The 21,844-nt window shown below is 44.2% G+C and overlaps 1 protein-coding gene across 5 annotated transcripts in view; it reads right to left on the reverse strand.

The window, feature by feature from the left end:
- Positions 1 to 21,844, reverse strand: part of NEO1 (neogenin 1) — a 188,016-nt gene that overhangs the window by 126,378 nt on the left and 39,794 nt on the right. For 4 of the 5 annotated variants that reach the window (XM_065689077.1, XM_065689076.1, XM_065689075.1 and 1 more), the window contains exon 2: positions 1,685 to 2,002. In XM_065689077.1, the coding sequence (XP_065545149.1) occupies positions 1,685 to 2,002 (318 nt within the window). Of the gene's footprint in view, positions 1 to 1,684; positions 2,003 to 2,102; positions 2,234 to 21,844 lie in introns of those variants that run through there. The other variant, XM_065689080.1, reaches the window with a different exon arrangement.

Consider the following 21,844-nt stretch of genomic DNA (forward strand, 5'->3'; position numbering starts at 1 on the left):
GCACAGAACATGCATCAAGAGCACTTCCTCTAGTTCTGAACAACACACATTAGAGTTTTTATTGCATGGAATTCATCAGTAACCCTCTAATATTGCCATTAGGCCAACATGAGATAAAGGGGCAACAATTTATGTGTTAAAAACTTGTACTGGCTTTGGTTAGACTACATATGTTCAAATTTCTACTGAAAACTGTGAAAAGGAAACTCAGCATTGCATTGATGTTGCTGCTGGTTTTAATACTAAAAGGCTCCACTGTTTTAAAACCTATCCATTAAAATACTGTCTTCAGCATTAATAGAGAAAAACCTGAACTGGAAATTTTGAAGGCATTTTGGATTACCTTCATTTTTAACCCCATTAACCTTACCTAATGATCATGCAGAGCAGGATGGCAACAGAAGCAAGATGCTGAGTGATCTCATGTAGAATGCAGCACAATTAATCACAACAGCAGCGATGGAAGAAGGTGGTAATTGCCTGGGAACTGTTTTTATTGTCCTCATTGCCAAGAAACTCAGAAATGTATTTCTCATTCAGAGCCTCCTAAAGCCACTCCTAAGGTATAAAACCCCCAGTTTTTCATCTCTGATGTTCCACAACAATGCTGCAAGCTAACTTAATCGAGACAACACTGGAATATAAATGACAGCAAGCAGCAGCTCTGGGAGATGCTGTAGCACTAGTCAGGAAGAATTCATTACCTCCAGACATTTATTAAGCAAAGAAAAACCCCACTGTTTGAAAAAGGCTGGCAAACATCATTAGAGACACAAAAGAAAATTGCTTCATAGGCTTTTTCTGAGTTACACTGCCTTAGTTTACTTTTTTTTTTCCAATTGGTTTTTGAAGTCTCACTCTTACTAATGCTAAGTCTCTTCCAGCTACACCATTTGTAAGACACGCACAATCTGACACTGCCAACCTCCAAGACATAAGGAAACGACATTCTGAACACAGATCACTTCCCAAATCATAGTCTTTATTCTAATATGCAAACTTCAGTCACCTACTGCTTCCTACCCCCTAAATAAAAGCTATTAGCAAGTCGTGTCTAAAGGTCACTCAAAACCCCAAAGGTGAGGTGATGACTTGGGCTCCTCAGCCTCTGTCAGGAAAGCTCTAATAATGTGGTGGTTTGTCACTTTCCAGACTTCCTGTTGAGTATCACACACCTGAGACTCAACAGTAAACTACAACCCTCGAGCACTCCTGCTGCCTTCCTCCACCAGTCCTGCAGCTCCTCGGACACTGAACACATCACCAGCTTTTAGGAGCTTCCCAAACGTTTCATGGCAGAGGGCAGATAGACAACCTAGAAGCGGGCAGAGAAAGCCATTTTTAAGGGTATTTATACATAAAATAGATCCCTGCTCTTTTTAAACCTTCTAAGCTGTAGTAAATCTAGATTGTGATTACATGCTCCTGACACTTCTTTTTAATCCACCTCAGTTTTCCTGATCTTCAGCATTTCCTGAGAAATACCCACATGTTAAACCACTTAGATGAACAGAGCGCATGACAAATTTCAGCTACCAGAATGAGAGAAACGGTCCCAGTTTCACTGATAAGTGACAAAAGGAGCTTTTCCTTTCCTGGAAAGCACCTGCCTCTTTTTGCATGGGAAGAGCACACATCAACACTACCATGCTGTTCATGGTACTTAACAACAAGGGAGACTTACCTGCTATGGTGAGCTTTGCTGTCCTGCTGACAATGGTCCCCAGGCTTTCCACAGTTGCCACACATTGATAATATCCTTCATCAGGTTTATTATGCTTGGAATGCACCACACTGTTTATTAATAAAGATCCATCTGGTAGCAACTGCCGCCGGTCATCTGACACCAGGTTTAGGAAAGTCCCATCTTTCTTCCATTCGATTTTTGGGGAGGTTTCACAATAAGCTGAGCAGTTCATTATAACAGAGGCTCCACGAACTGACAGAACGTCCGTCGGCTCCACCAGGAAGTAAAAAGGAGTGAAGGTTCTCACAAGGGAGCCTGGAAAACACAGATCACAACGCTGGGGTTAGTGTTTTGGGGCTTTTCAACACCCTCATTTTGAGATCTCATAATGTGCAATACTGTCTCCTGAACATACCAGAAACGGGTTCATCTATATGTGACAGGATTTTCTGCTTTGGCTATATACACCGATGGACTCTTGAATTCAAAGAGGTTTTCATCTCCAACACATTCAGCTGCTCATACGGCAGCTCCTGAGCAATCCATTGAGCAACCCAGCAGTCTGCCTCATCGAAGCTCACACAAACTAATATATGTGCTTGAGTACCACATTTATATCAAATGACATAAAGGCTCCTTGCTTGGCCTTTTCTGGTGGGGTACCACACCACAGCAGCCCAGTCACCTGTTCTGTATAACGAAGATGAAGAAACATTAGGAATAATTCAACCCTAAAAAGTGTTTCCAATTCTGAGCTCACACACCTCACAAGTGCCATAAAACATTGTTTTACTTCAACTGTAGCTCAGGACAAGCATGATTACTTTTCCATTTTAACTATTCCCAAAGGAGTTCTGTAATTAACATCTACTTTGCATTCAGAAGTGAATTTTAATTACTGTATATCTGCTGTATTTGGTCAGGCAGAAAGCTTGTGTGTCAGTATCACTTTGGCTTGTCTCAACTTAATCATCCACAGAGGACAGAAAGAAGAGTGATATGCCCAGAGAAGAGTTTTCCAGATAAAGTCAGGTTGAGAGAAAATGGGGTCTTTAACACCAAGACCCCCACCTGTACTCCGACAAAGTCCACCTTTCCTCCACTAGGACTAGAGGCGGGATGTACAAAGCACTGCGGCAATACAAATTGAGATGCTACCAGCTGTCTGCCAGCAAACCAAAAAGGACAGTGCACAGGTTAAAAGGATAATAGGGCTTTTGAAGGGAGTCTTCAACCCAGAGCTGCAAGGATTCCTCCTGTCTTTATACAAAGCAAGTGCCAAAGAGAACACTTACAAATCACACAGCCAAACTTAAGGTCTGTTTGCAGGGCCTAGAAAACCCTCATTTTCCATAGACACCACAGCTAAGTGACAACCCTCATGCATAAAGCATATTTTACAAGCTTTGTGCCTACCAATGTACTCAGACTGCAGCATCACACTCAAACCCCACTTGGCTAAAAGTTTTTAAACTGCCTTTTGAAGCCCCAGGCTGGTTTGAGACCAAGAAGAAGACTCCACCAGCATCACTTTTCCTACTTGATCTGGCAGTAAGCAATGCATGATCCAGTTAAGAACATGGTTTTCCATTTGGGCACTTTAAGAAGCTGAAGGCAAAACTATAGCACTTGTGAAATGCATTGTTCAAAAAGGGTTAAAACACATTCCTAAACACAAAATGAATCTTCTTCCACACACACTGAACCTTGCAGAAAGGGTCAGAAAAATACACCTCTCCAAACTATTTCATCTTTCACAGTAAGGTCAATAATGAAACACTGAAGTATGGCAAGACCACCTTGAAGAGGAACATGCATTTAACAATCAGATTTGTTTCAGCAAGTCACAGAATAATTATGAAGCCTGGTTTCTTAGAGAAAGTACAAACATGAAGGAGACCTTTTCTTGTAAAGGAAGTCTGTCCTGGTAGCATTTGAGCTTCTTCAATTGCTTGCATGGTATAAATCAGCTTCACCTTCTGAAACAGAGCGATAGGATTGCCTCTATCGCTGGATTGCACAGAAAGCCTCTCGTCCCAAAGAGGCTTCAGCTTCCCCCTCGAGAGGGACTCCCGCCTCCTGCACAGAGCCTGGCTATTGTCTTTGCTGCTCAGAATTCACCAAACTTCCAGATAAGGCAGGGGTGGTGTGAAAGAAACAACAGATAAATTCTGCTTTTGTCGGCTGTGTCATTCAAATACTCTTCTACCTTCAAGAATTCAAAGAGGAAATAAGGGAATAAAGCATAGAAAGACTGAAGTTTCCCTAGTGACAGCAGCAGTCTCAGGCTGGAGACCTGCTGCGTTGGTATGCAAATCCTTGAGACTGTCTCTTTCCTAAGGATAAAAAAGTACAGGAAAAAAGCCCCAGAATACACACCAGCAACACCCAAACCCAGCCACAGAATTTCTAGGTGCTGCTGTGTTCCTTAGGTTTCTACGGTCACACTCCCTGACCTTCAGCTCTAATACACCAAATGGCAGAAAAGAAACAAGAGTCACGAGCAGCACGAAAATACTTCAACCTGTTTATCAGGATCATCTCCCCCATCACTCCAGACACCTAAAGGTGTTTTTTAAAGTTAAATTACAGCTCTCCTGTCCCTGGGTTTTTCAGGATGAAGCACTCTACACAAGCTCTCAACCTTTTCCCCCTTCATTTACAAGCTTCCATGTTTTTCTTTTCCAGACCCCTACCAGAACAACTTGTACTCCTGAGTTTTGCTCTTCTCTGCCCTTATTCTCTGGCTTTTCAAATAAAAAGCCCAGGAAATCCTTGAAAAGAGGTGGCCAGCTTCTGGTTTGCCTCATCTGGCTTTGGTGCAGATCAGAGCAGATCAAATCCAATGGATGGGATCAGACTGGTCTTGCCCTGCAAGTAACAAGGTGTCCAAGGAACTACTTGCAGAGTGTAGAGCCGAGGATGTCAAGAGAGATCATGCACAAGAAACAGCAGCACAGAAGGGAACTGAGACTTTAAGGAAGAATGGGAAGCAAATTCCCAGCCAGGTTTCAGAGGCAGCATAAAAAAAAAAGCTCTTGCCAAGAGCTGTGAGACACAGCATAGCCTACTTCAACTCCAGACACTACCATGCTCCTGCGCAGAAAGCAGTGGAGAAAAAGGTAAGAGGGCTGGTAAATAACCGTGATCCATCTTTAAGGAAGGTGAACTAGAACCTGAGACCCTTCTACTGGCCCACAGGCTCAGAGAGGCTTTGCAGTTTGGAGGCAGGGGCACTCTGGGGAAGTGCTGCTGGGCTGCAGCCACCTGAGCTCACTCTGTTAAGCCCTGATAAGCAAGGAAAGGTTTTGTACATAACAAGACCTCAATAAACTTCTATATTGGGTGAACAAGTCCTTTCTCCAACTCCATCAACCTCTGATTGTTCAAGTTAACTGACCCTGCATGATCTGGGACAAAATGGGTGCATTTTGACCTTACCTTTGGGGGGTGGAGGGTGTACATAGGCTTGATTTATGTCTATACTGGCACATTTCTTTTTGCCACTGTGGGCATGCAGAACAGGCTGTTCTCCTTTCCCAAGTCTTGTACATATTTGAGGACTTAAGGCTAGAGAAGGATTTTTCTTTAGGCTTAGCACTTGCAGTTTAGTACTAGGTAGAAAACCTAGCACACTGATCTGTAATCCTTCCACTACCACAATTCCCTAGATACCGATCGCAGGGAATGCTGTAAGGCCTGCTCTTTTCCATGTAATGTCTGACTAGCCGATTACTCCTGGCTCAGTGCATTAACTTGCACTTGGCTCCTCCAAACTTCTCCTCCTTCCAAAAACGTAGACCAGCTCTGAACTCTGACCTTGTCCTTCCTCTTCCAGCTTTAAGTCATGTGAAACTCTAACAAATATAGCTGACTGTCACCCAGGCTGTGAGTGAAAGGCATTGACAGAAGTTTACTCAGGACACACCAGTGCAAAACCCCATACAAAGCAGCCTTCACTGCCATTGTCTTTGCTGCTTCTTTCAACACTTACCCATCTCTTTTCGTAGCCATCCTACATTAAAGCCATGTTTCCCTATTTCCTCACAAGAGTGTAAGGAGATGGCAGTGGCTGAGGAAAGAATAAGGGGAGTTCTGGGTTTCTATGAAACCATTTAAACAAAGGAAATTAGAATGGTCTGAAAAATATCTCCTTGACAATTCCATATCAATTTACCCTCCTACTCAGCTCACCCTGCAGGAACTGCAGCCAAGCTGACTACTTTCATACATCCCTAACTCCTCCTCCTCCTCCCATTTAATACAATGGGGGACTTTTAGTCCCCCTTGCAGCTTTTCTCTCCTCAAACTCTTGAAATGAACCAGCACTTCTGCCACTGTTTCAGCCAACATAAAACTCATTACACAGACCTGAACTGAGCGTTTAACAGTGAAGTACTTCTAGTCCTTTGCCAAGCCCGGCTGACCTCTTTTGCTCTCAGTACTAGATGAAGGACTGCAGGCATGCACCTCTCTTCACTGAACTTTTGGTCACAGAAGGACCAAACACAGCACGTTTGAGATGTGACACTGAGGGCACAAGGTGAAGAGGAATCTGCCTGACATGTTTCCCCAAAGATCAAGAGAAGGCTTTTAAACTCAAAAGCAGGAAGCTTTAATGCAACACTTTCAGCTGCAGGGAACCTGAAAGCAGGCAGGTAAGGCGGAAAGAGTTCATCAGTCACACTTTCCAAATGCTCTATTTTCAAAGAGGGGTACTCCTCACTGGAAAAAGTGAAACCCAAGACTTCCCTCAGCCTTCTTTTCGCAGCTACCATGCCTGCAGAAGGATTACATCCAATTTTTGTACATTCTGCTAGCTGCATCCCATTTTGTGCAGTGCTGCACTTTTCACAAGGCTTCAGGTGAAAAAATGCCTACCACAGTAAATGCAAAGTGGCTGCCCAAGTGGGCAGAAGCTTCCCTCTGTTATCCAGTTTATTTCTGAAAGATACAAGCATTCCAGTATTAAACTTCAATCCTTTACAGGTGTGCTTTAACAACTGCCTGACACAAGCTCTTCAGAAATTATGACATTCAGGTAAGTACCTTCAGACAAAACCCCTCTGATGTCAGATCTACCTAGTCCGTATGAATTAGGTGACACTGGCACAGGGCAGTATGTGACAGGAGACTGCCCTACTAACCAGTGCTAGAGATTCAATCTTAACGCACTCTTGCCATCAAAACTATTTGGCTGCAATGCTTTCCTGACAACAACCATCAACGGCATTGAAAGGAGAGGAATTCAACACCGGATTTCACATAACTTTGGGAGGGAAACCACATACCATTTTACAAGGACCAAATGCAATAACCATCCGTAAGGAAAACGTGCAGCACAGGTAAAATTTCAGAGCCACGTTTTCCAAACAGGATGATGAATTAAGGCAACCAAACCCATCTTTCATCAAAAGTACCTGACTTAGACAAGTAGGACACAGGATTCAGTCGCTGGAAGGAGTCATACAGGGCTTTGATGAAGACAGATTACTTTTACGTGTTGAGGAAAGACATGTCAAGAGGGAGGGATGACACTCATCCTTTTAAGTTAGACTCCAAAGCAATTTGAGAACACACATATAACACCCTTGAAACTGACGTTTGAAATGGAAGCATTTGACAAAATCCTAATCAGACCAGCAGGAACTATTAGAAAGCTCCTCACTGCAAGTCAATGATAAAAGATCCAAGGTCTCCAGGTGCAGGATTCAAGTTCTGAAAGGCTTTTCACCAGGATTTAATTAACATTCCCAATGGCCCTTGTACTCCTAAAACCACCATGTCATGCCCTTCCTAGCCTAGATCATAAAAGCTGTCTTCAAGAATTAGCCAAATGTAGTTTAATTGAAGATGTGACAAACACTGTTCTTGCAAGCTGCCAGCAACAGCTCACAATGAACTTGGTTTGTGGTTGTGCTGAACTATTCAGCGCTACAGAGCACATTATCTACATGGACGAATTGGTACCTGCATCCATCTCTAAATACAACGTAAGTATTAGCAGGCTGGGGGTTTGCTCTTTCCCTGACAACACTGGGAACATTTGACACTACCCAATAAGCACAATTTCTGTATGATATTACAATATGCCACAGCAGAACCAATCTTTAGACAAATACATTCTCTGCTTAATATTACATCTTTCCCTTATAGGGAACATAAATGTACAGTTCCTGCCCAAACTGAAGTGCATTAATGACAATATACATCAAGCAAAGAGCTTTAGATCTTACATTTTATAAAGCACATCCAGAGCTCAATGGTATACATGGTGGTTAGTAAGTTCTCTCAGACTGGAAAAGGAAGGTTAAGTTCTCTACACTGCATTCTCTAAATGCCATTTCATTTCTTTCTTTGCGAAGACTCTACAATCCATAAATTACAAGACAAAAATGATACTGCACTTAAGCATCAAGAAACCAAGGAGAACATGTAAGAGCTACCCCTGACTGCAGACGTACAATATAAATCCTGCTGGTATGTTAATAATTCCAGTGGTAGGCTGACAGTGGAACCTGGGAGAGCAAGTGATGTAACATTACAAGATAAGTTATGCCATGTATAAATCCAGCCTTTCCCAGACTTAGTAGATTCCTTTGTCTTTGGGCACAAGCAGATTTCCTCTTTTTATGATTTAATACACTGTAACAAAGATATCCATCAAAAAAAATGGCTCATCTTCACCCCAGCATCATTAAGCACTGTGGGCTAGCAATGATGTCTGAGGAAGGCTGTGGTGCCTCAGATCTGTCCTGCCCCACAAGGAAAGGGGCCATGTTCTGAGATCCATAAGGGAGAGACATCCTGTTCTTTGTGATATGGGAAAATAACCCGTACAGAGCCCCCTTCCTCTTTACTGAAAAGGGCTAATTCTCCACCGCAGAAAGACACGAACAAAACTGCTTGTTCAAGCAAATTCCCCTGAAAGCGAGCAGCATAAAGCAGGATGCTTTTGTCCTTCTCCTCTCTTCAGTTGTCAATCCTGTGTGCAGGTGCCATCTTACAATACAGACCAAGCAGGGAATGCTGAGGGAATTTTAAGAGCCCAGGATAACACCAGAAAACTTGTACCTCAATCATTCTCCTCACTACAATGGGAAGTTCAGAGAAATGATTCTTTATAGCCACTGTGAAGAGCAGTGAACGCCATCAGGCCTACATGCAGCCCATCACCAGCACACAGATCAGAGCTTCCAGGTACAGGGACTGTGCCAGTTTGCTGCTGTGGCTTTCAAAAGGCTGCCATCCAGAAACATGGGGTTGTGAAAAGGCAACACATTTTTTGCATATCATCCTCTAATGGTTTAATGTTACTGAGTTGAGATGGTTTGCAACACCATGTGCTAACAAAAACATCAAAGTCAAGATACTCACCCTCATCACAGGGATTACATTATTTCTGTCTATGTTACAGGCTTTGCCTTTGATACCCTTAGAGCATCCTTGCCTTTCAGACAGCACCGTCAATAAATAAAGAACAAATTCAAGCAGAGCAAGCTACATTTTGCAATGATGCTTTTTCAGCTTTGTCGATACTTCCAGTTATATTTCACTTGTTAATAACAAATTCCTGTTGGCTTAATCTGAACCCACCTTCCCGACAGACCTCAAGCACAGAATCGTATTAAAAACAAAAGAGCCCATTAAAAAAAAGTATGAAGAAATAGAAGGAAAACAGATCCAAATGGCATAGAGTCTGCCTGCAGGAAACCACTGACAAGTGAGCATCCGTGCATTCACTCCAACCACTCCTGCTGTAAGTGATACCATCTCCTCATATATTATTAAATAATGGGAACGAAAACAAGATAATGATCAACAGCAAAATCCAAACACAGATTGTAATCTCAGATCTCAAATGTCTTTGGAGATGCATTTGTGCCTGGTGTTCAGTTGCACGGCCTTTCTACCACCCCAAGGGAGTCAGCAAGTCTTACCTGGACTTTAAGCACACAGAAACGACTGTTATTTACAGTGCTGTTGCTTCACTGTCCACAGCTGGGTGACGATGACTCCCCTCAACAGCCAGCTAACAAACACTGCCATGCTGAGTCCCAACCCTTGCACTCCTGCACTCCAGCGCTGGAGTTCCAGGAAGCTTGGAAAACTGCAGGAGCAAAGATGGCACACACTCCTCTTATAACAGCTTCCCCTTAAGCACAACCCACTATCGCCACTTCTCACAGTACTCTTGTGCAATCTGTCCCAGAGAACATCCGCATAAGGGAGATGCTCTTCTCTTGTCTGCTCCAGAGTCCCACTGTTAGGCAGTTACCTTCTTGCAAGGATTTCTTTATCTGACTTGAACCTACACTCAAACCTAGAAAACAGCTACCAGCTGTGCTTCAAAATCACATTCTGTTGGCTTTCCTGTCCCTCCTGATGTGCGAGGAGGAAGAATCCTTTATAACCATTAAGACCAAAAACTTGGATGCCTTTCAGGTTGCTTAAAAACAACCCTTGGGTTTTCTAGAATTCACATCAAGGAAGTGAGTCCCATAAACCCCTCACTTCTGCAAGGAACATCCTTGCAAAGAGATTTTGCTTTTACAAGTCAAAGGAAAAGCCAGACATCACCTAATGCCATGTATTTGAGTAAGCCAACGAAGGAATTACTCTGAATATCTGAACGGCAAAAGTTCTTTTCATACCCATTTCAGAAGCAGGGCTTAAAGGATTTTAGCCATTTTTCCCTTTTGCTGTGGAATTACCAAAGCCCCATCTCATTTCAGAAACTATCGCATTTTAGTCAAACAGCCAATCTCTGACACATCCCTTTAAGCTTGCAGAGGATTTAACCATGATACCATGCTCTACTTGATACAAAAGACAACACCTTCCTGCACACTGTATCCCCTTTCTATTGCTATTAATGACAGAAATGAGCTGGAATAAGAAGGTAAAACATTTTTACTTAAATTCCAGGCACAGAAGTTACCTCAATCAAAATCTCCTGGCATTAGTTGCACAATACGTGATCTAAGGTGGAGCTGCAACACAAAACCTAACGTGCATTCCGCCTCCTAACACAGCCTTCACCCAGTGACAAGCTCAGAATCATGGTATCAGTCAAGTTGGAAAAGCCCTTTCAGCTCATCCAGTCCAACCATTCCCCAGCACTGCCAAGGCCACCACTAACCCATGGCACTGAGGGCCTCGTCACCACAGAACTTCTCACCTATCAAAGTAAGCCGAACCTTTCAGATTAAATCAACACAATATGCCAGATGGGGGGGGGGGGGTTTGCCCATTCTTGAATGCTTTCTACACCCCTTATTCCCCTGCAGTTTTCTTCCTCAAACTTTAAGCAAAAAGATAAAATTAGTTTCTTTGCTTGTGACTTCCCCCCCTGGCTGAAACCCCATTACCCGAGTCCCCAGTTTACAGCTGTCAGCTTGGTAACTCCTATAGTGATCTCACTTCAGAGTGCTTATAGTCTTCATATTCTTCCTGATCAACTCTGAAAAGAACAGCAAGCAATCTGCACTTGTTAGCAGCAGCAGGGCTTCCTTTGGAAAGCACATCAGTTACAGAGCCCATCAGCTGCAGGGGACCAGAGTTCACTTGTTTATTGTTTAATTCTTCCAGTGGCCAACTCCATTACTTGTCAAACTGGGCCGAGAAAAGGCACATGCAGCATTTCTACAAAAGATTACTAGAGGGCACTGTAAAGACACCTACAAAAGGAAGAAAATTCATTTCTGTTCATCATGGTGAACAATAGCACTCTGACTTTTCTACAGAAATAGGTGCCATGTGTTAGCTACTGACAATACTGCATTGTTATAGCAAGGAAAGAGGAATTTCCAGGTTTTTTCCTGGAGTAATGGATTTCCTTTCCTGCAGTTCCAGTCTTTTGGACACTCAGGCACATCATTTACCTCTTCAGATACCTGCAACAGTAAAAACAAACAGTGGCTTCAAAGGGTTAAAACCCCCAAAACCCCATTTGTAAGACTCAAAATACCTAGTACATACACTGCAAGCAAGATGCTAGACACCTAGGAAAGCCTTCCCCATCCGTTCCCCATCCATTCCCCAATTACACGCTGTTTGGGTTTCCATCAAACCACCCAGTGCTCACTCTGGGCTCCGGGTGCTCAGACCCGAGTAACTGGTTTGCCCAAGCCACGGCTAGACGAGCGGTTTAGCTCCCTGTAATGGGAGCTATAAAGGAATGGAGATTCCCTGGTGGTTAGCAAACCAAGCCCAGATAATCAGGGAGCAGGTTCCTCGCCTCAGTCAGGGGTTTTGCCAGACTGCTACTTCAAAAACGGGTTAGAATGTAAATACAGGGAAAATATCCTCACACATCACAAGAGTTCTGTGCTGAAACCAATTACTTACATATTTTCCAAGCAGTAAACACACTGCAGTACCCAAGAGCTCTGCAGGAAGGGGAAAGTAACACTGCTGTTTCTCAGGCTCCAACAGGGTTATGGGGCACCCAAGAGAACATCTTCGATGTAGCAAATTCATTTAAAGCGGTGCTTGGACTGAGCCAGGAGCAGCCCACCCACCCAATTCACTGCTTCATGGTGGTGACTGAGATCACAAAGGATGCTTGTACGAGACGTGTGAAGGGCAAGGGGAAATGCTGCTATGGAGTCAGGCGTGTATCCAATCATAGGCAACAGTCAGAAATGGCAGACAGGCAGATACATGAGGAGGGAAAGAGGAAACCTGGTTTCTAAGGGAACTTAAAGTGAACATTAAAAAGAAAAAAAGATGCAAGAAGAACCAAACAGAGTTGTTGAACATCATTTTCAGTGTCTTTCTAAAGAGAGAGACCTCTGTCATGCTTCATGAAAGAGGAAGAAATTCTTAACAAATACCTTTAATGTCAGATCAAGCAAGGACTATCTGAGAGGACCTGGAAACACAGGAACAGCTGCATCAAATCAGAGCAAAAAGAATCCTTTTAACTCAGTGTCTTGTCACAGTAGTCGAGAGCAGATGCTCAAGAGCACCACGACCAGAACAGATGCTACAAAAACTGCCCCAAATTCAGCCTCTGAGCATCTTGCTGCTTGCAATGAGGGGCTTCCACAGCTTGGTAGCTCCTGGGGGACAGCATGCTACCAGCTACCTCTGGGCTGCCTGGGGAGGATGGGGAGAGGAAAGACAGGAGGGGAGAGAGCAAAAGAATACGTTCCAGCAACCCATGTAAGGGTCCCTAATTCAAGGGAGTAACGCTGAAAGGTGAAGACGATTGGTTAATTCTGGACACTCATTCATCGTACAGCCCCTTTCACTCCTCTGGCTTCCTACACTAGTAAAGCAACCACTATTGTAAGGCCCAATCACACTACTGATCCACCATGTAACACAATATAACAACCTTAGCAATGTACAGATGAAGATTTTATTGATCTTTCAGGATACTCGTAAAAAAAAATTAGAACAGTAGAAAAAGGAAACAACCCCCACTAGAAACACCCTGCACTGGTTTTAAGCATCTTCCTTTAAAAAGATTTACACTAGTTTTTATACCCCATAAAATTCAACATGTGTGGCAAAGTTCAGTACATGGATAAGCTCAGCTGCAATAAAACTGAACCTTCACAAGTTTAAGTCATGACACTCCTCTTGTAAACGCAAGCTGACCAACTAGAGAGTCCAAAGTTGAGACCTTCTTTAGCAGAAGGGTTTGTAGCCAGGTGACAGAGACATCATCACTCACGCAGAAAGGACAGAGATGCAGCACATGCCCTGAAGCGACACAGAGAACTGCCGCCCATTCCAGCTACACCAGCACCAAGAGAAATAATGCACTGGAGAAAAGGATGGATGATCAGTAGTATCGCCTGTTGAGATTTGCTATTGGGTGTATGGGTTTGCTGTATCTGAGAAGCCCAGAAGCCAAGGTGAACAGTCGAAAGGTAAAAACCTGAAGAGACACCCACTTTTGTTCCAGGTGAGGAAACAAGCCTCTCTGGTTTCTCTCCGCTGACCGCTGCACATCAGAGCATCCACAGTACATGAACACTATGTAAAACCTTCCCTGGATTCTGCAGAGCCTAAGTTCTCCATGGTTTTAACTACATCCATCCCTCTGTTTTTTAAACTGAGGGTTGACTGTTCATGTTTAAGACCCTGCTAGCACTGTAATAACCAGGGAAACGAATGCCTTGGGGCAGAGGATCTGATGTCACTGAGGACAAGCCACTGTGGCTGCAGCTAAATTCATTTCTCCAGGGAAAAATGACACTCAACATCAACTTAGCAACAGAAAAATCAGCAAGGCACTTCATATGAGGAAAAGATAAGAAATTTGCCTGGTTTTGACCCCTTGGAGAAATGTAAGAAGGAGCCTTGTGATTTAAGAAGTTGTCTTTCAAGCAAGTGGAGAACGGAGGCAGAAAATACCTGGATTCTGTCACACAATTAATGCTGAATTTTTACTTCCCTATACAGCTCGGGCAGAGCACTGCACAGAAAGACAAGGGGTAAACATCTGAAACAGCCACACCACCCCCTGAATGGGCACTTCCTACGTCTGTGGCTGTGGGGAACTGCTGCACCCTCCCAGGACCAGGAATTCTCCAGAGATACAATCTCTGGTAAAGACCTGTTCGAGTTGGACATTTCCAGCCATACTATACCCGTATAACCCATCCAGAAATCTGCATAAAGCACCTTGCTGAAATTCCAGTGGGAGATCACCAAATCATGTACCCCCTGCCCCAGCTACTTTTAATTTCTATTTACATACACCTATACACTTCACATACATATAAAACTGTGTGTATGGATAAAGGGTAAGTTACACACATGCCTCTAGACATGCACCCCTACCACTGTCCTCTATAACTGAATGTTTCTCAAATCTCAATTACTTTTTTTCAGGACAAGCATTTAAAATTATAGAACATTAAAAACATCAACCAAACACAGCACGTCAGTACCATCAACATGCTGTATAATGTATATAAAATATGCTTTACAAAACCAGAACGTCACTGAGCCAGGTTTCAGGGAACCTCAGCAGATAGAGAACTTGTAAATAAACGTAGAGACAAATGCAGGAATTGAAATAATAGAATCCCCATCCAGTTTGGGTTGAAGGGACCTTAAAGCCCATCCAGCTCCAACCCCTGCCACGGGCAGGGACCCCTTCCACTGGAGCAGCTTGCTCCAAGCCCCTGTGTCCAACCTGGCCTTGAGCACTGCCAGGGATGGGGCAGCCACAGCTTCTCTGGGCACCCTGTGCCAGCGCCTCAGCACCCTCACAGGGAAGAGCTTCACCACATCCAACCTGAACTTCCCCTGTTTAAGTCTGAACCCATCTGATACTGAAATCAGCTCCAGTGTTAACAAAAAGAGGGTAACTAATCACAAATGAAGAACATTTTAACTACAGCCAAGAAGGGAAGAAGCTACACAATCACAGACCAGTGCTCACCAAGAGTTTAAGCAGCAACCCAAACACACATCACCGAGCTAACAACGCCTTCAAGTTCCTTTTTTTCAACCCTGGGTAGTAGATACAAACTGTTCATTTGTCTCACCTCAACAACACACCGTCTTTACAAGCTCCGGACACTTTTTTCATCCTCTCTATCGCAAATTCTCCATATAGATCCTGGAAACATTTAATGCCTTCTATGCAATTTGGCTGAGTCAACATCAATGACACTTCAAGAACGTTGTCACGATTGAATCCAGAGTAAGGCTGTGGCTGGCCTAGATACTCCCTGTTAGGAAGTGAGTGGGAGCTACGACAAAGCTGCTTTACAGCAAACCTGAGCTGTTAAAGATGAACCTCCCTTCATACCCCAAGCCAACACAACAGAAATGGGTGTTACTGATCCTTTACCGTGAAAGGCACAAACATGATCTGGAATTGAAAAATGACATCCAGGTCTTATTTACTGCCGCTTTGTTATTTCAAGGGCACTAAACATCCATGGAGTAGAGCAAACGAGGGCTGGTTATTACTTTTTTAATATATGAAATCTAACAGCTATTCATCAGGATGGCAACTGCGGACTTTTAACACACCTGTATTCCTAACAGATCTATGAAGGAAATTAATTGCACTAATGCTTTATTGCAACTTCGTAGCCATGCTATTTTACCCAGTTGACATTTTTCCACAGCAGATTCCTAAGCTGTGAGCGAGCTCTTCGTAAGCCAAGGAAAGCCAAAATACCCGAATGTCTCCATTTAACTCCCAATTCGTGACGGCTCCACTTCCACAAGGGGAGTGGTGTGTGGTTATCTCCACTACTCTACAAGGGAAAAGGGAGAAGGAAAGCACCAGGGTCACGGTGGCATTCCAACACTTCCCAGAAAGCGGCGGAGTTGTACGTCTAACTTGACCAGCAAATAGACACTCTCCATTAACATCCCAGGGTTATAACTGCCACGGCTTTCCCTATTTGATCTCAGTTGAAAGTACAGTAAAATGAGGTGAAAGACCAGTTTTAACTGCTTTACGCAGATTCTTGTCTCTTCTGCATGTGTATTAATGAAAAGCCTTTCTGTTTCATGTTCTGAAGACAAACACAAGCTTTCATCTCGCTTGTTTACCAACTTCACCTCCTGAGTTCCCATGAAACACTGGAGCTTTGCTTGGCGCAGTTTTGTCAGAAGAAAATAAAAAGCCTAACACTGTAGCTCTGCAAATACATTAGCAACAATATTTGCAACTATTAGCTTTGCAAATGTCATAAAGAGGTGCAAGGAAAAAACAGATTTATCTGTTCATTTAAAATACAGCTTATTTCAAAGTGGGAAAGCAAGTGTCTTTAAAAGGAACTTACACAGGAGTGAAAATACAAATATTGCATAGATTAGCTAGATTATCATATAGATATGGGTATTAGTGAATTATTAAGGTAGTCAAATACTTAAGTAAAGCAAAATTGTAGGTCATCATAAAGAGGGATTTATTTATACCCCTTTTATCCCAATTTCCCCACAACTGTACAGGTTCTCATCTCACTCTTAAGTATGTAAAACTTCACAATCTGGCTGACTGAAAGTTGGGTTTAGCACACAACTTCCCCTTAGACTCAGCTGAGAGATGTCTCCCTGCACTTCTATATTCATTCTGCCTCCTAAAAAAGGCCCAAACTAGAACAGCCAGCACAGGTCCTGTGTTACAGCCACTACAGACAACCATCAGGATCAGACTGTTCATGAAGAGCTGACAGTTCACCTCCAAGGGTTCAGCTGAGGTGTCCCTTCTGTGTCACGGTGGAAGCCTGGCTCCAGCTCCTCGATACCCCCTCTCAGGTACCAGCAGGCTGCCAGATTGTCCAGCCCTCACTCAAGCCCTGTGGTGCCAAACAAGCCCCCCAGAGGCACATGCTTCAGCTCTGGCCATGCTGGGGAGGGCCTAGCTGCCTCCTGTGCAACATAATGGGGAGCCCAAACCTGGATGCAGGCTGCAAGCTCTGCTCCAGCTCATGCTGGCTGCTCTGTGTTGGCATGCATAGACCATACTGATACCCTGACAGCTCCTGCTTGACTATTTGAAAGGTTCCAGTTCAAGATTTTTTTCTCTGCCTAATACAAAGCAGAATTTTTCAGCTCAAGCAGCATCAACACAGAACCGGGATCTGCACCCTGCATATCGCATTAGAGAGCGGAGCTCAACTCCTACACCTGCATTTTTAAGCTGTTAAACAAATAGACAGACCTGATGGAATATTAACTTGACTAATTATGGCAACAGAATCCCAGAAGGAACTAACAGCTCCATGGAAAGCAAGCAATACCTGCTTCAGCACTGACAACTGCACAACTTCCAGACATGGAACAGATGGCTCCAACAACCTGTGCAGCCTGTGCTGATAGCAGCCTTGGCTTCGGCTCTGCCTCCTGAGTGTTTAAGATGCAAAGAGGCTTACACCTGACTCGGGAGAGCTGAAGTATGAGCTACAGAACACAACTTTTAAGTAGAGACAGGCACAAAGTATTTAGACTTAGCATTTATTCCAATTCATAGACTGTAACCAAATTTAAACTGTTCTCACTAAAGAAACATCTGCAAAAAAAAGAAACATACAGCAAAAAGCTCTTGAACCTGCTCTAACCGCAGGGTCAAACTACCTGGCAACTTGCTGCCCAAAATAAGATTTCTGCTGGTAACACTTCACAAAGATGAATGTGGACGTAGTTCTTTGGGGAAGGGACCTGGGGAGCTCACCAAGCTCAGCCACCTGCTCCAAGCAGGGTCTGGTTAGCTGAGGTTGCTCAGGGACTGGTCAGCCAAGCTTTAAGCTGGTCCAAGAATATGCAGCAATACAAGACAAGCAAGAAGTGTGTAACCACCCAAAGCAGGAAAACGTGGTCAGATACATGCCCCAAACTGGCTTTCCATTATTTCATTTCTGACCTATCATAACAGTGAACTTGGGTTAAATATCTTCAAATCAGAAGCACAGAAATCGCAGGAAGCGGCACGCACAGTCACAACAACCGCAACACCGGGGAAAATACTTTTTGAGGAAACCAGAGATAAAAACCAGCGAAGTGCCTGATCCCCCTGTTACCATACTCAGATACAAGAGGAGGGACTCACGGGAGCAAATCCAGAGGAGGCCACGGAGATGCTGCGAGGGCTGGAGCAGCTCTGCTCTGGAGCCAGGCTGAGAGAGCTGGGCTGGGGCAGCCTGGACAAGAGAAGGCTCCTGAAGGGGAGACCTGAGAGCAGCTCCAGTGCCTAAAGGGGCTGCAGGGAACCTGGAGAGGGGCTTGGGACAAGGGCCTGTAGGGACAGGCCAAGGGGAATGGCTTGAACCTGCCCGAGGGGAGACTGAGCAGAGCTCTTAGGCAGAAGCTCTTCCCTGTGAGGGTGCTGAGGCGCTGGCACAGGGTGCCCAGAGAAGCTGTGGCTGCCCCATCCCTGGCAGTGCTCAAGGCCAGGTTGGACACAGGGGCTTGGAGCAAGCTGCTCCAGTGGAAGGGGTCCCTGCCCGGGGCAGGGGTTGGAGCTGGATGAGCTTTGAGGTCCCTTCTAACCCAAACCAGGCTGGGATTCTCTAAATATCCTACTACAGGCCAAAGATCCAATCTCACAACAGGCAGGCCAGACCTGGCTCTCAGTAGATCACCACTCAAAGCAGCACCTCCCATTCATCACAGAAGTAGGATTCAGCAAAACCTCTTTGAACTAAAGCAACGTGTTCTCAGAGGATCCATGAGGCTACAATAAAACCTCACCTGATCTGAATGCAATTGCTTCACTGCTGATCTTGCCGACATTGTAATTATGGTTTTGCTTCTGTGCCCAGTGATATTAAGTGCAATGCGGTCAAGTCCAATGACCAAGCAGCAGCCTGCACCTTGACACAGAACTGTCCACTACCACAATGTCTTCCAGTGCCCCTGGACACCTTTTCACATCAGTGCTTGACTCCAGCTAAGCTCCAGCCCACAGAAGCTGATCCGTTTATCTATGATGGAAGCTGTTTGGGATGTTTCTGACGATGTATCTCTCAGCCACACTACACTTAACGGTAACCAAAGTGCAAAGGACAGCATGCTACAGCTTCTGAGACACGACTTCTCCCTCTGAGGTCAGCGGTGACCTCTGCCAACATAAGCATGGAACCCAAGGATCTAAACACCACCTACAGTCTTCTTTTCATTCCCTTTCAACTACAACCTACTACATCCTGCCAGGTCTAGTTTCCTGCTCCGTTTTAGGTCTCTAGCTGTAAGTAAGGTAAGGTTTCTGGCATATCCTCTACATCTGCATCACACTCAATGCCTGCTGCAACAAGCTTTCTATTTTAAATAATCCACACTGATATAAGCGCATTTAAACATAAGCCATTTTACACAAATAAGTCAGCTTGAGCACTGCAGCATGAAACAAGTTCCAGAAGGTGTTACAGCAGAGCTTTTCCCAGATGCTTTACGAATTTCTGCTGTAATTTGTCCCAGTCATCAAAATACTACCTTTAAGATAAAACCGCAACCATTTTCAGCTCCAGGGCAGACCTGCTTCCCATAGGCATCCACCACTGACCACTGGCAGCCACTATTATAAAGCTAAGAATTCCTTTGGACTCATTTTCCCTGTCGGGTCTGAGGTTTTATGTAAATAGCCCATACAACCTTCTCCTGAGAAACTTCCCTAACTCAACCATACATAAATCACAGTGTAACCAGGTAATTCGGTGGCAGTCCCTGCTAAGGCTAGTATTAACACTTACAAGCTGTATTTTAAGGGTGAGAAAAAGCCTTTTCTCCAGTCAATTCACAGCACGAGTACCAGCACAAATGGGAAGCTGTCTTCTCCAGCAGAGGCGTTCACACTTCTTAAACAAAAGAAAGCCAAGGAATAAAAAAGAGAGTCAAATAATGTGTGGTGGGGTTCTTGTTTCAATTTTTGGTGGGTTTTTGTTTTAAGAGCTACAACCATTGAACAAACCTGCAGAACCACCCCCCTTCAGCTGTCAAAGGGATGAAATAGAGCACTCCAGGAGAGCCACACGCTCCTGCCACCGTTAACCACGAAAGAGTCCCAGACAAGAGCATGTAAAATCACTGCATCAGCTCCGGAACACAAACATCTGCTGTTACACATCTGATTATAAGAGGAAAAGGACAAAGTGAAGTTGGGAACTGGTCAAAAGCAGCATCTCTGAGGTGATGCACTTTAAGAACAGCACCATTCCGCAGAGCCACAAAGATGATGAAGGGAGTGGAACATCTCCCTTATGAGGAGAGGCTGAGGGAGCTGGGTCTCTTTAGCTTGCAAAAGAGGAGACTGAGGGGTGACCTCATCAATGTTTACAAATATGTGAAGGGTAGGTGTCAGGATGATGGAGCTAGGCTTTTTTCAGTGATATCCAGTGATAGGACAAGGGGCAATGGGTGTAAACTGGAACATAGGAGGTTCCACGTTAACATCAGGAAGAACTTCTTTACTGTAAGAGTGACAGAGCACTGGAACAGGTTGCCCAGGGGGGTTGTGGAGTCTCCTACACTGGAGATATTCAAGGCCCGCCTGGACAAGTTCCTGTGTGATGTACTGTAGGTTACCCTGCTCTTGCAGGGGGGTTGGACTAGATGATCTTTTTAGGTCCCTTCCAACCCTTGGGATTCTGTGATTCTGTGATTCTGTACAAATACAACATTAACATGTACACTATAGTGAGGGTTTTGAAATGCAAACGTGGTAAGCTTCTGTAAAACACTGTTTATCTCAGATTTTCTGGCTTTGAATCACCCAATAACATGCACCGCTGAGGTCCTCCTCCACTCACTGCACTATTACCTTGCACGCACACAAGCGAGTGGATACAAATCAAACTATTAAAATGCTTCACCCTTATTTCATTAGAGTTTCCATGCAGCAGAGATTTCTTACAACCACTATTAAAACGTAATTACTTTGTCGCCCCAAGTTTTAAAATACATGGTTTGCACGGATTAAAAGTTGTTTTTATCTTTGCAACCATGAAGTATCTCATTGCTAAAGCAGTCTGAGAGCTCTTCACAGACACATCCAGTGACCAGGCAGTGCTGGGGGATGGCATCTCTTACACAAGGAATTGGTCCCTTCCTGCATGTTTTCAGCCCTGTGAAATTTGGGGAAATTAACTTGGGCTTCATCTCACCAGTTTAACTCTTCAGATGTATACAAAAAAGGTAACCCTGGATGCTAGTCCCACCTGTTTTAAATTGGCAATCTAGGTGAACTATGTCTATGAGGATGGATTTTATCAGAGCTCTCTCCTTGGGAACTATATTTTTCTAGAGGTTTTAGAAAACACGGGGCTACCCTTTGGGACCACAAAACGTAAAAGGACGCAGTCAAACAAAAGCTCTATCTCAAACAGGTGAGTGAATCAAAGCAAGGCAAAGTACAGCCACAAAGCACAACAAAACCAGAGGGGCACCAACGACACTGGACCAAGAGCATCTTCTGGTGAGCAGTTAGCATTATTTGCACTGATCCGAGCCAACTTTCCAACAATAAACAAGGGTGAATAAAGCCAAGCACACAAACCATGAACCCCGAGTTCACGTGAAGGTTCACCTCTTGTCTAAACAAGCCCCTGAAGGGCCACTGACTGAAACCCACCACTCCAACCCCAAAGTGTTATCAGATGCAAAGTTCATCTCTGAACAGCCAGCAGAGGAGGACAGTACAAGTAGAGCCCATTAAGTCTGCATAACCTGCTTTTA

This window comes from Lathamus discolor, chromosome 8 (assembly GCF_037157495.1).
Source record: "Lathamus discolor isolate bLatDis1 chromosome 8, bLatDis1.hap1, whole genome shotgun sequence".
In the NCBI taxonomy this organism is placed as follows: domain Eukaryota; kingdom Metazoa; phylum Chordata; class Aves; order Psittaciformes; family Psittacidae; genus Lathamus; species Lathamus discolor.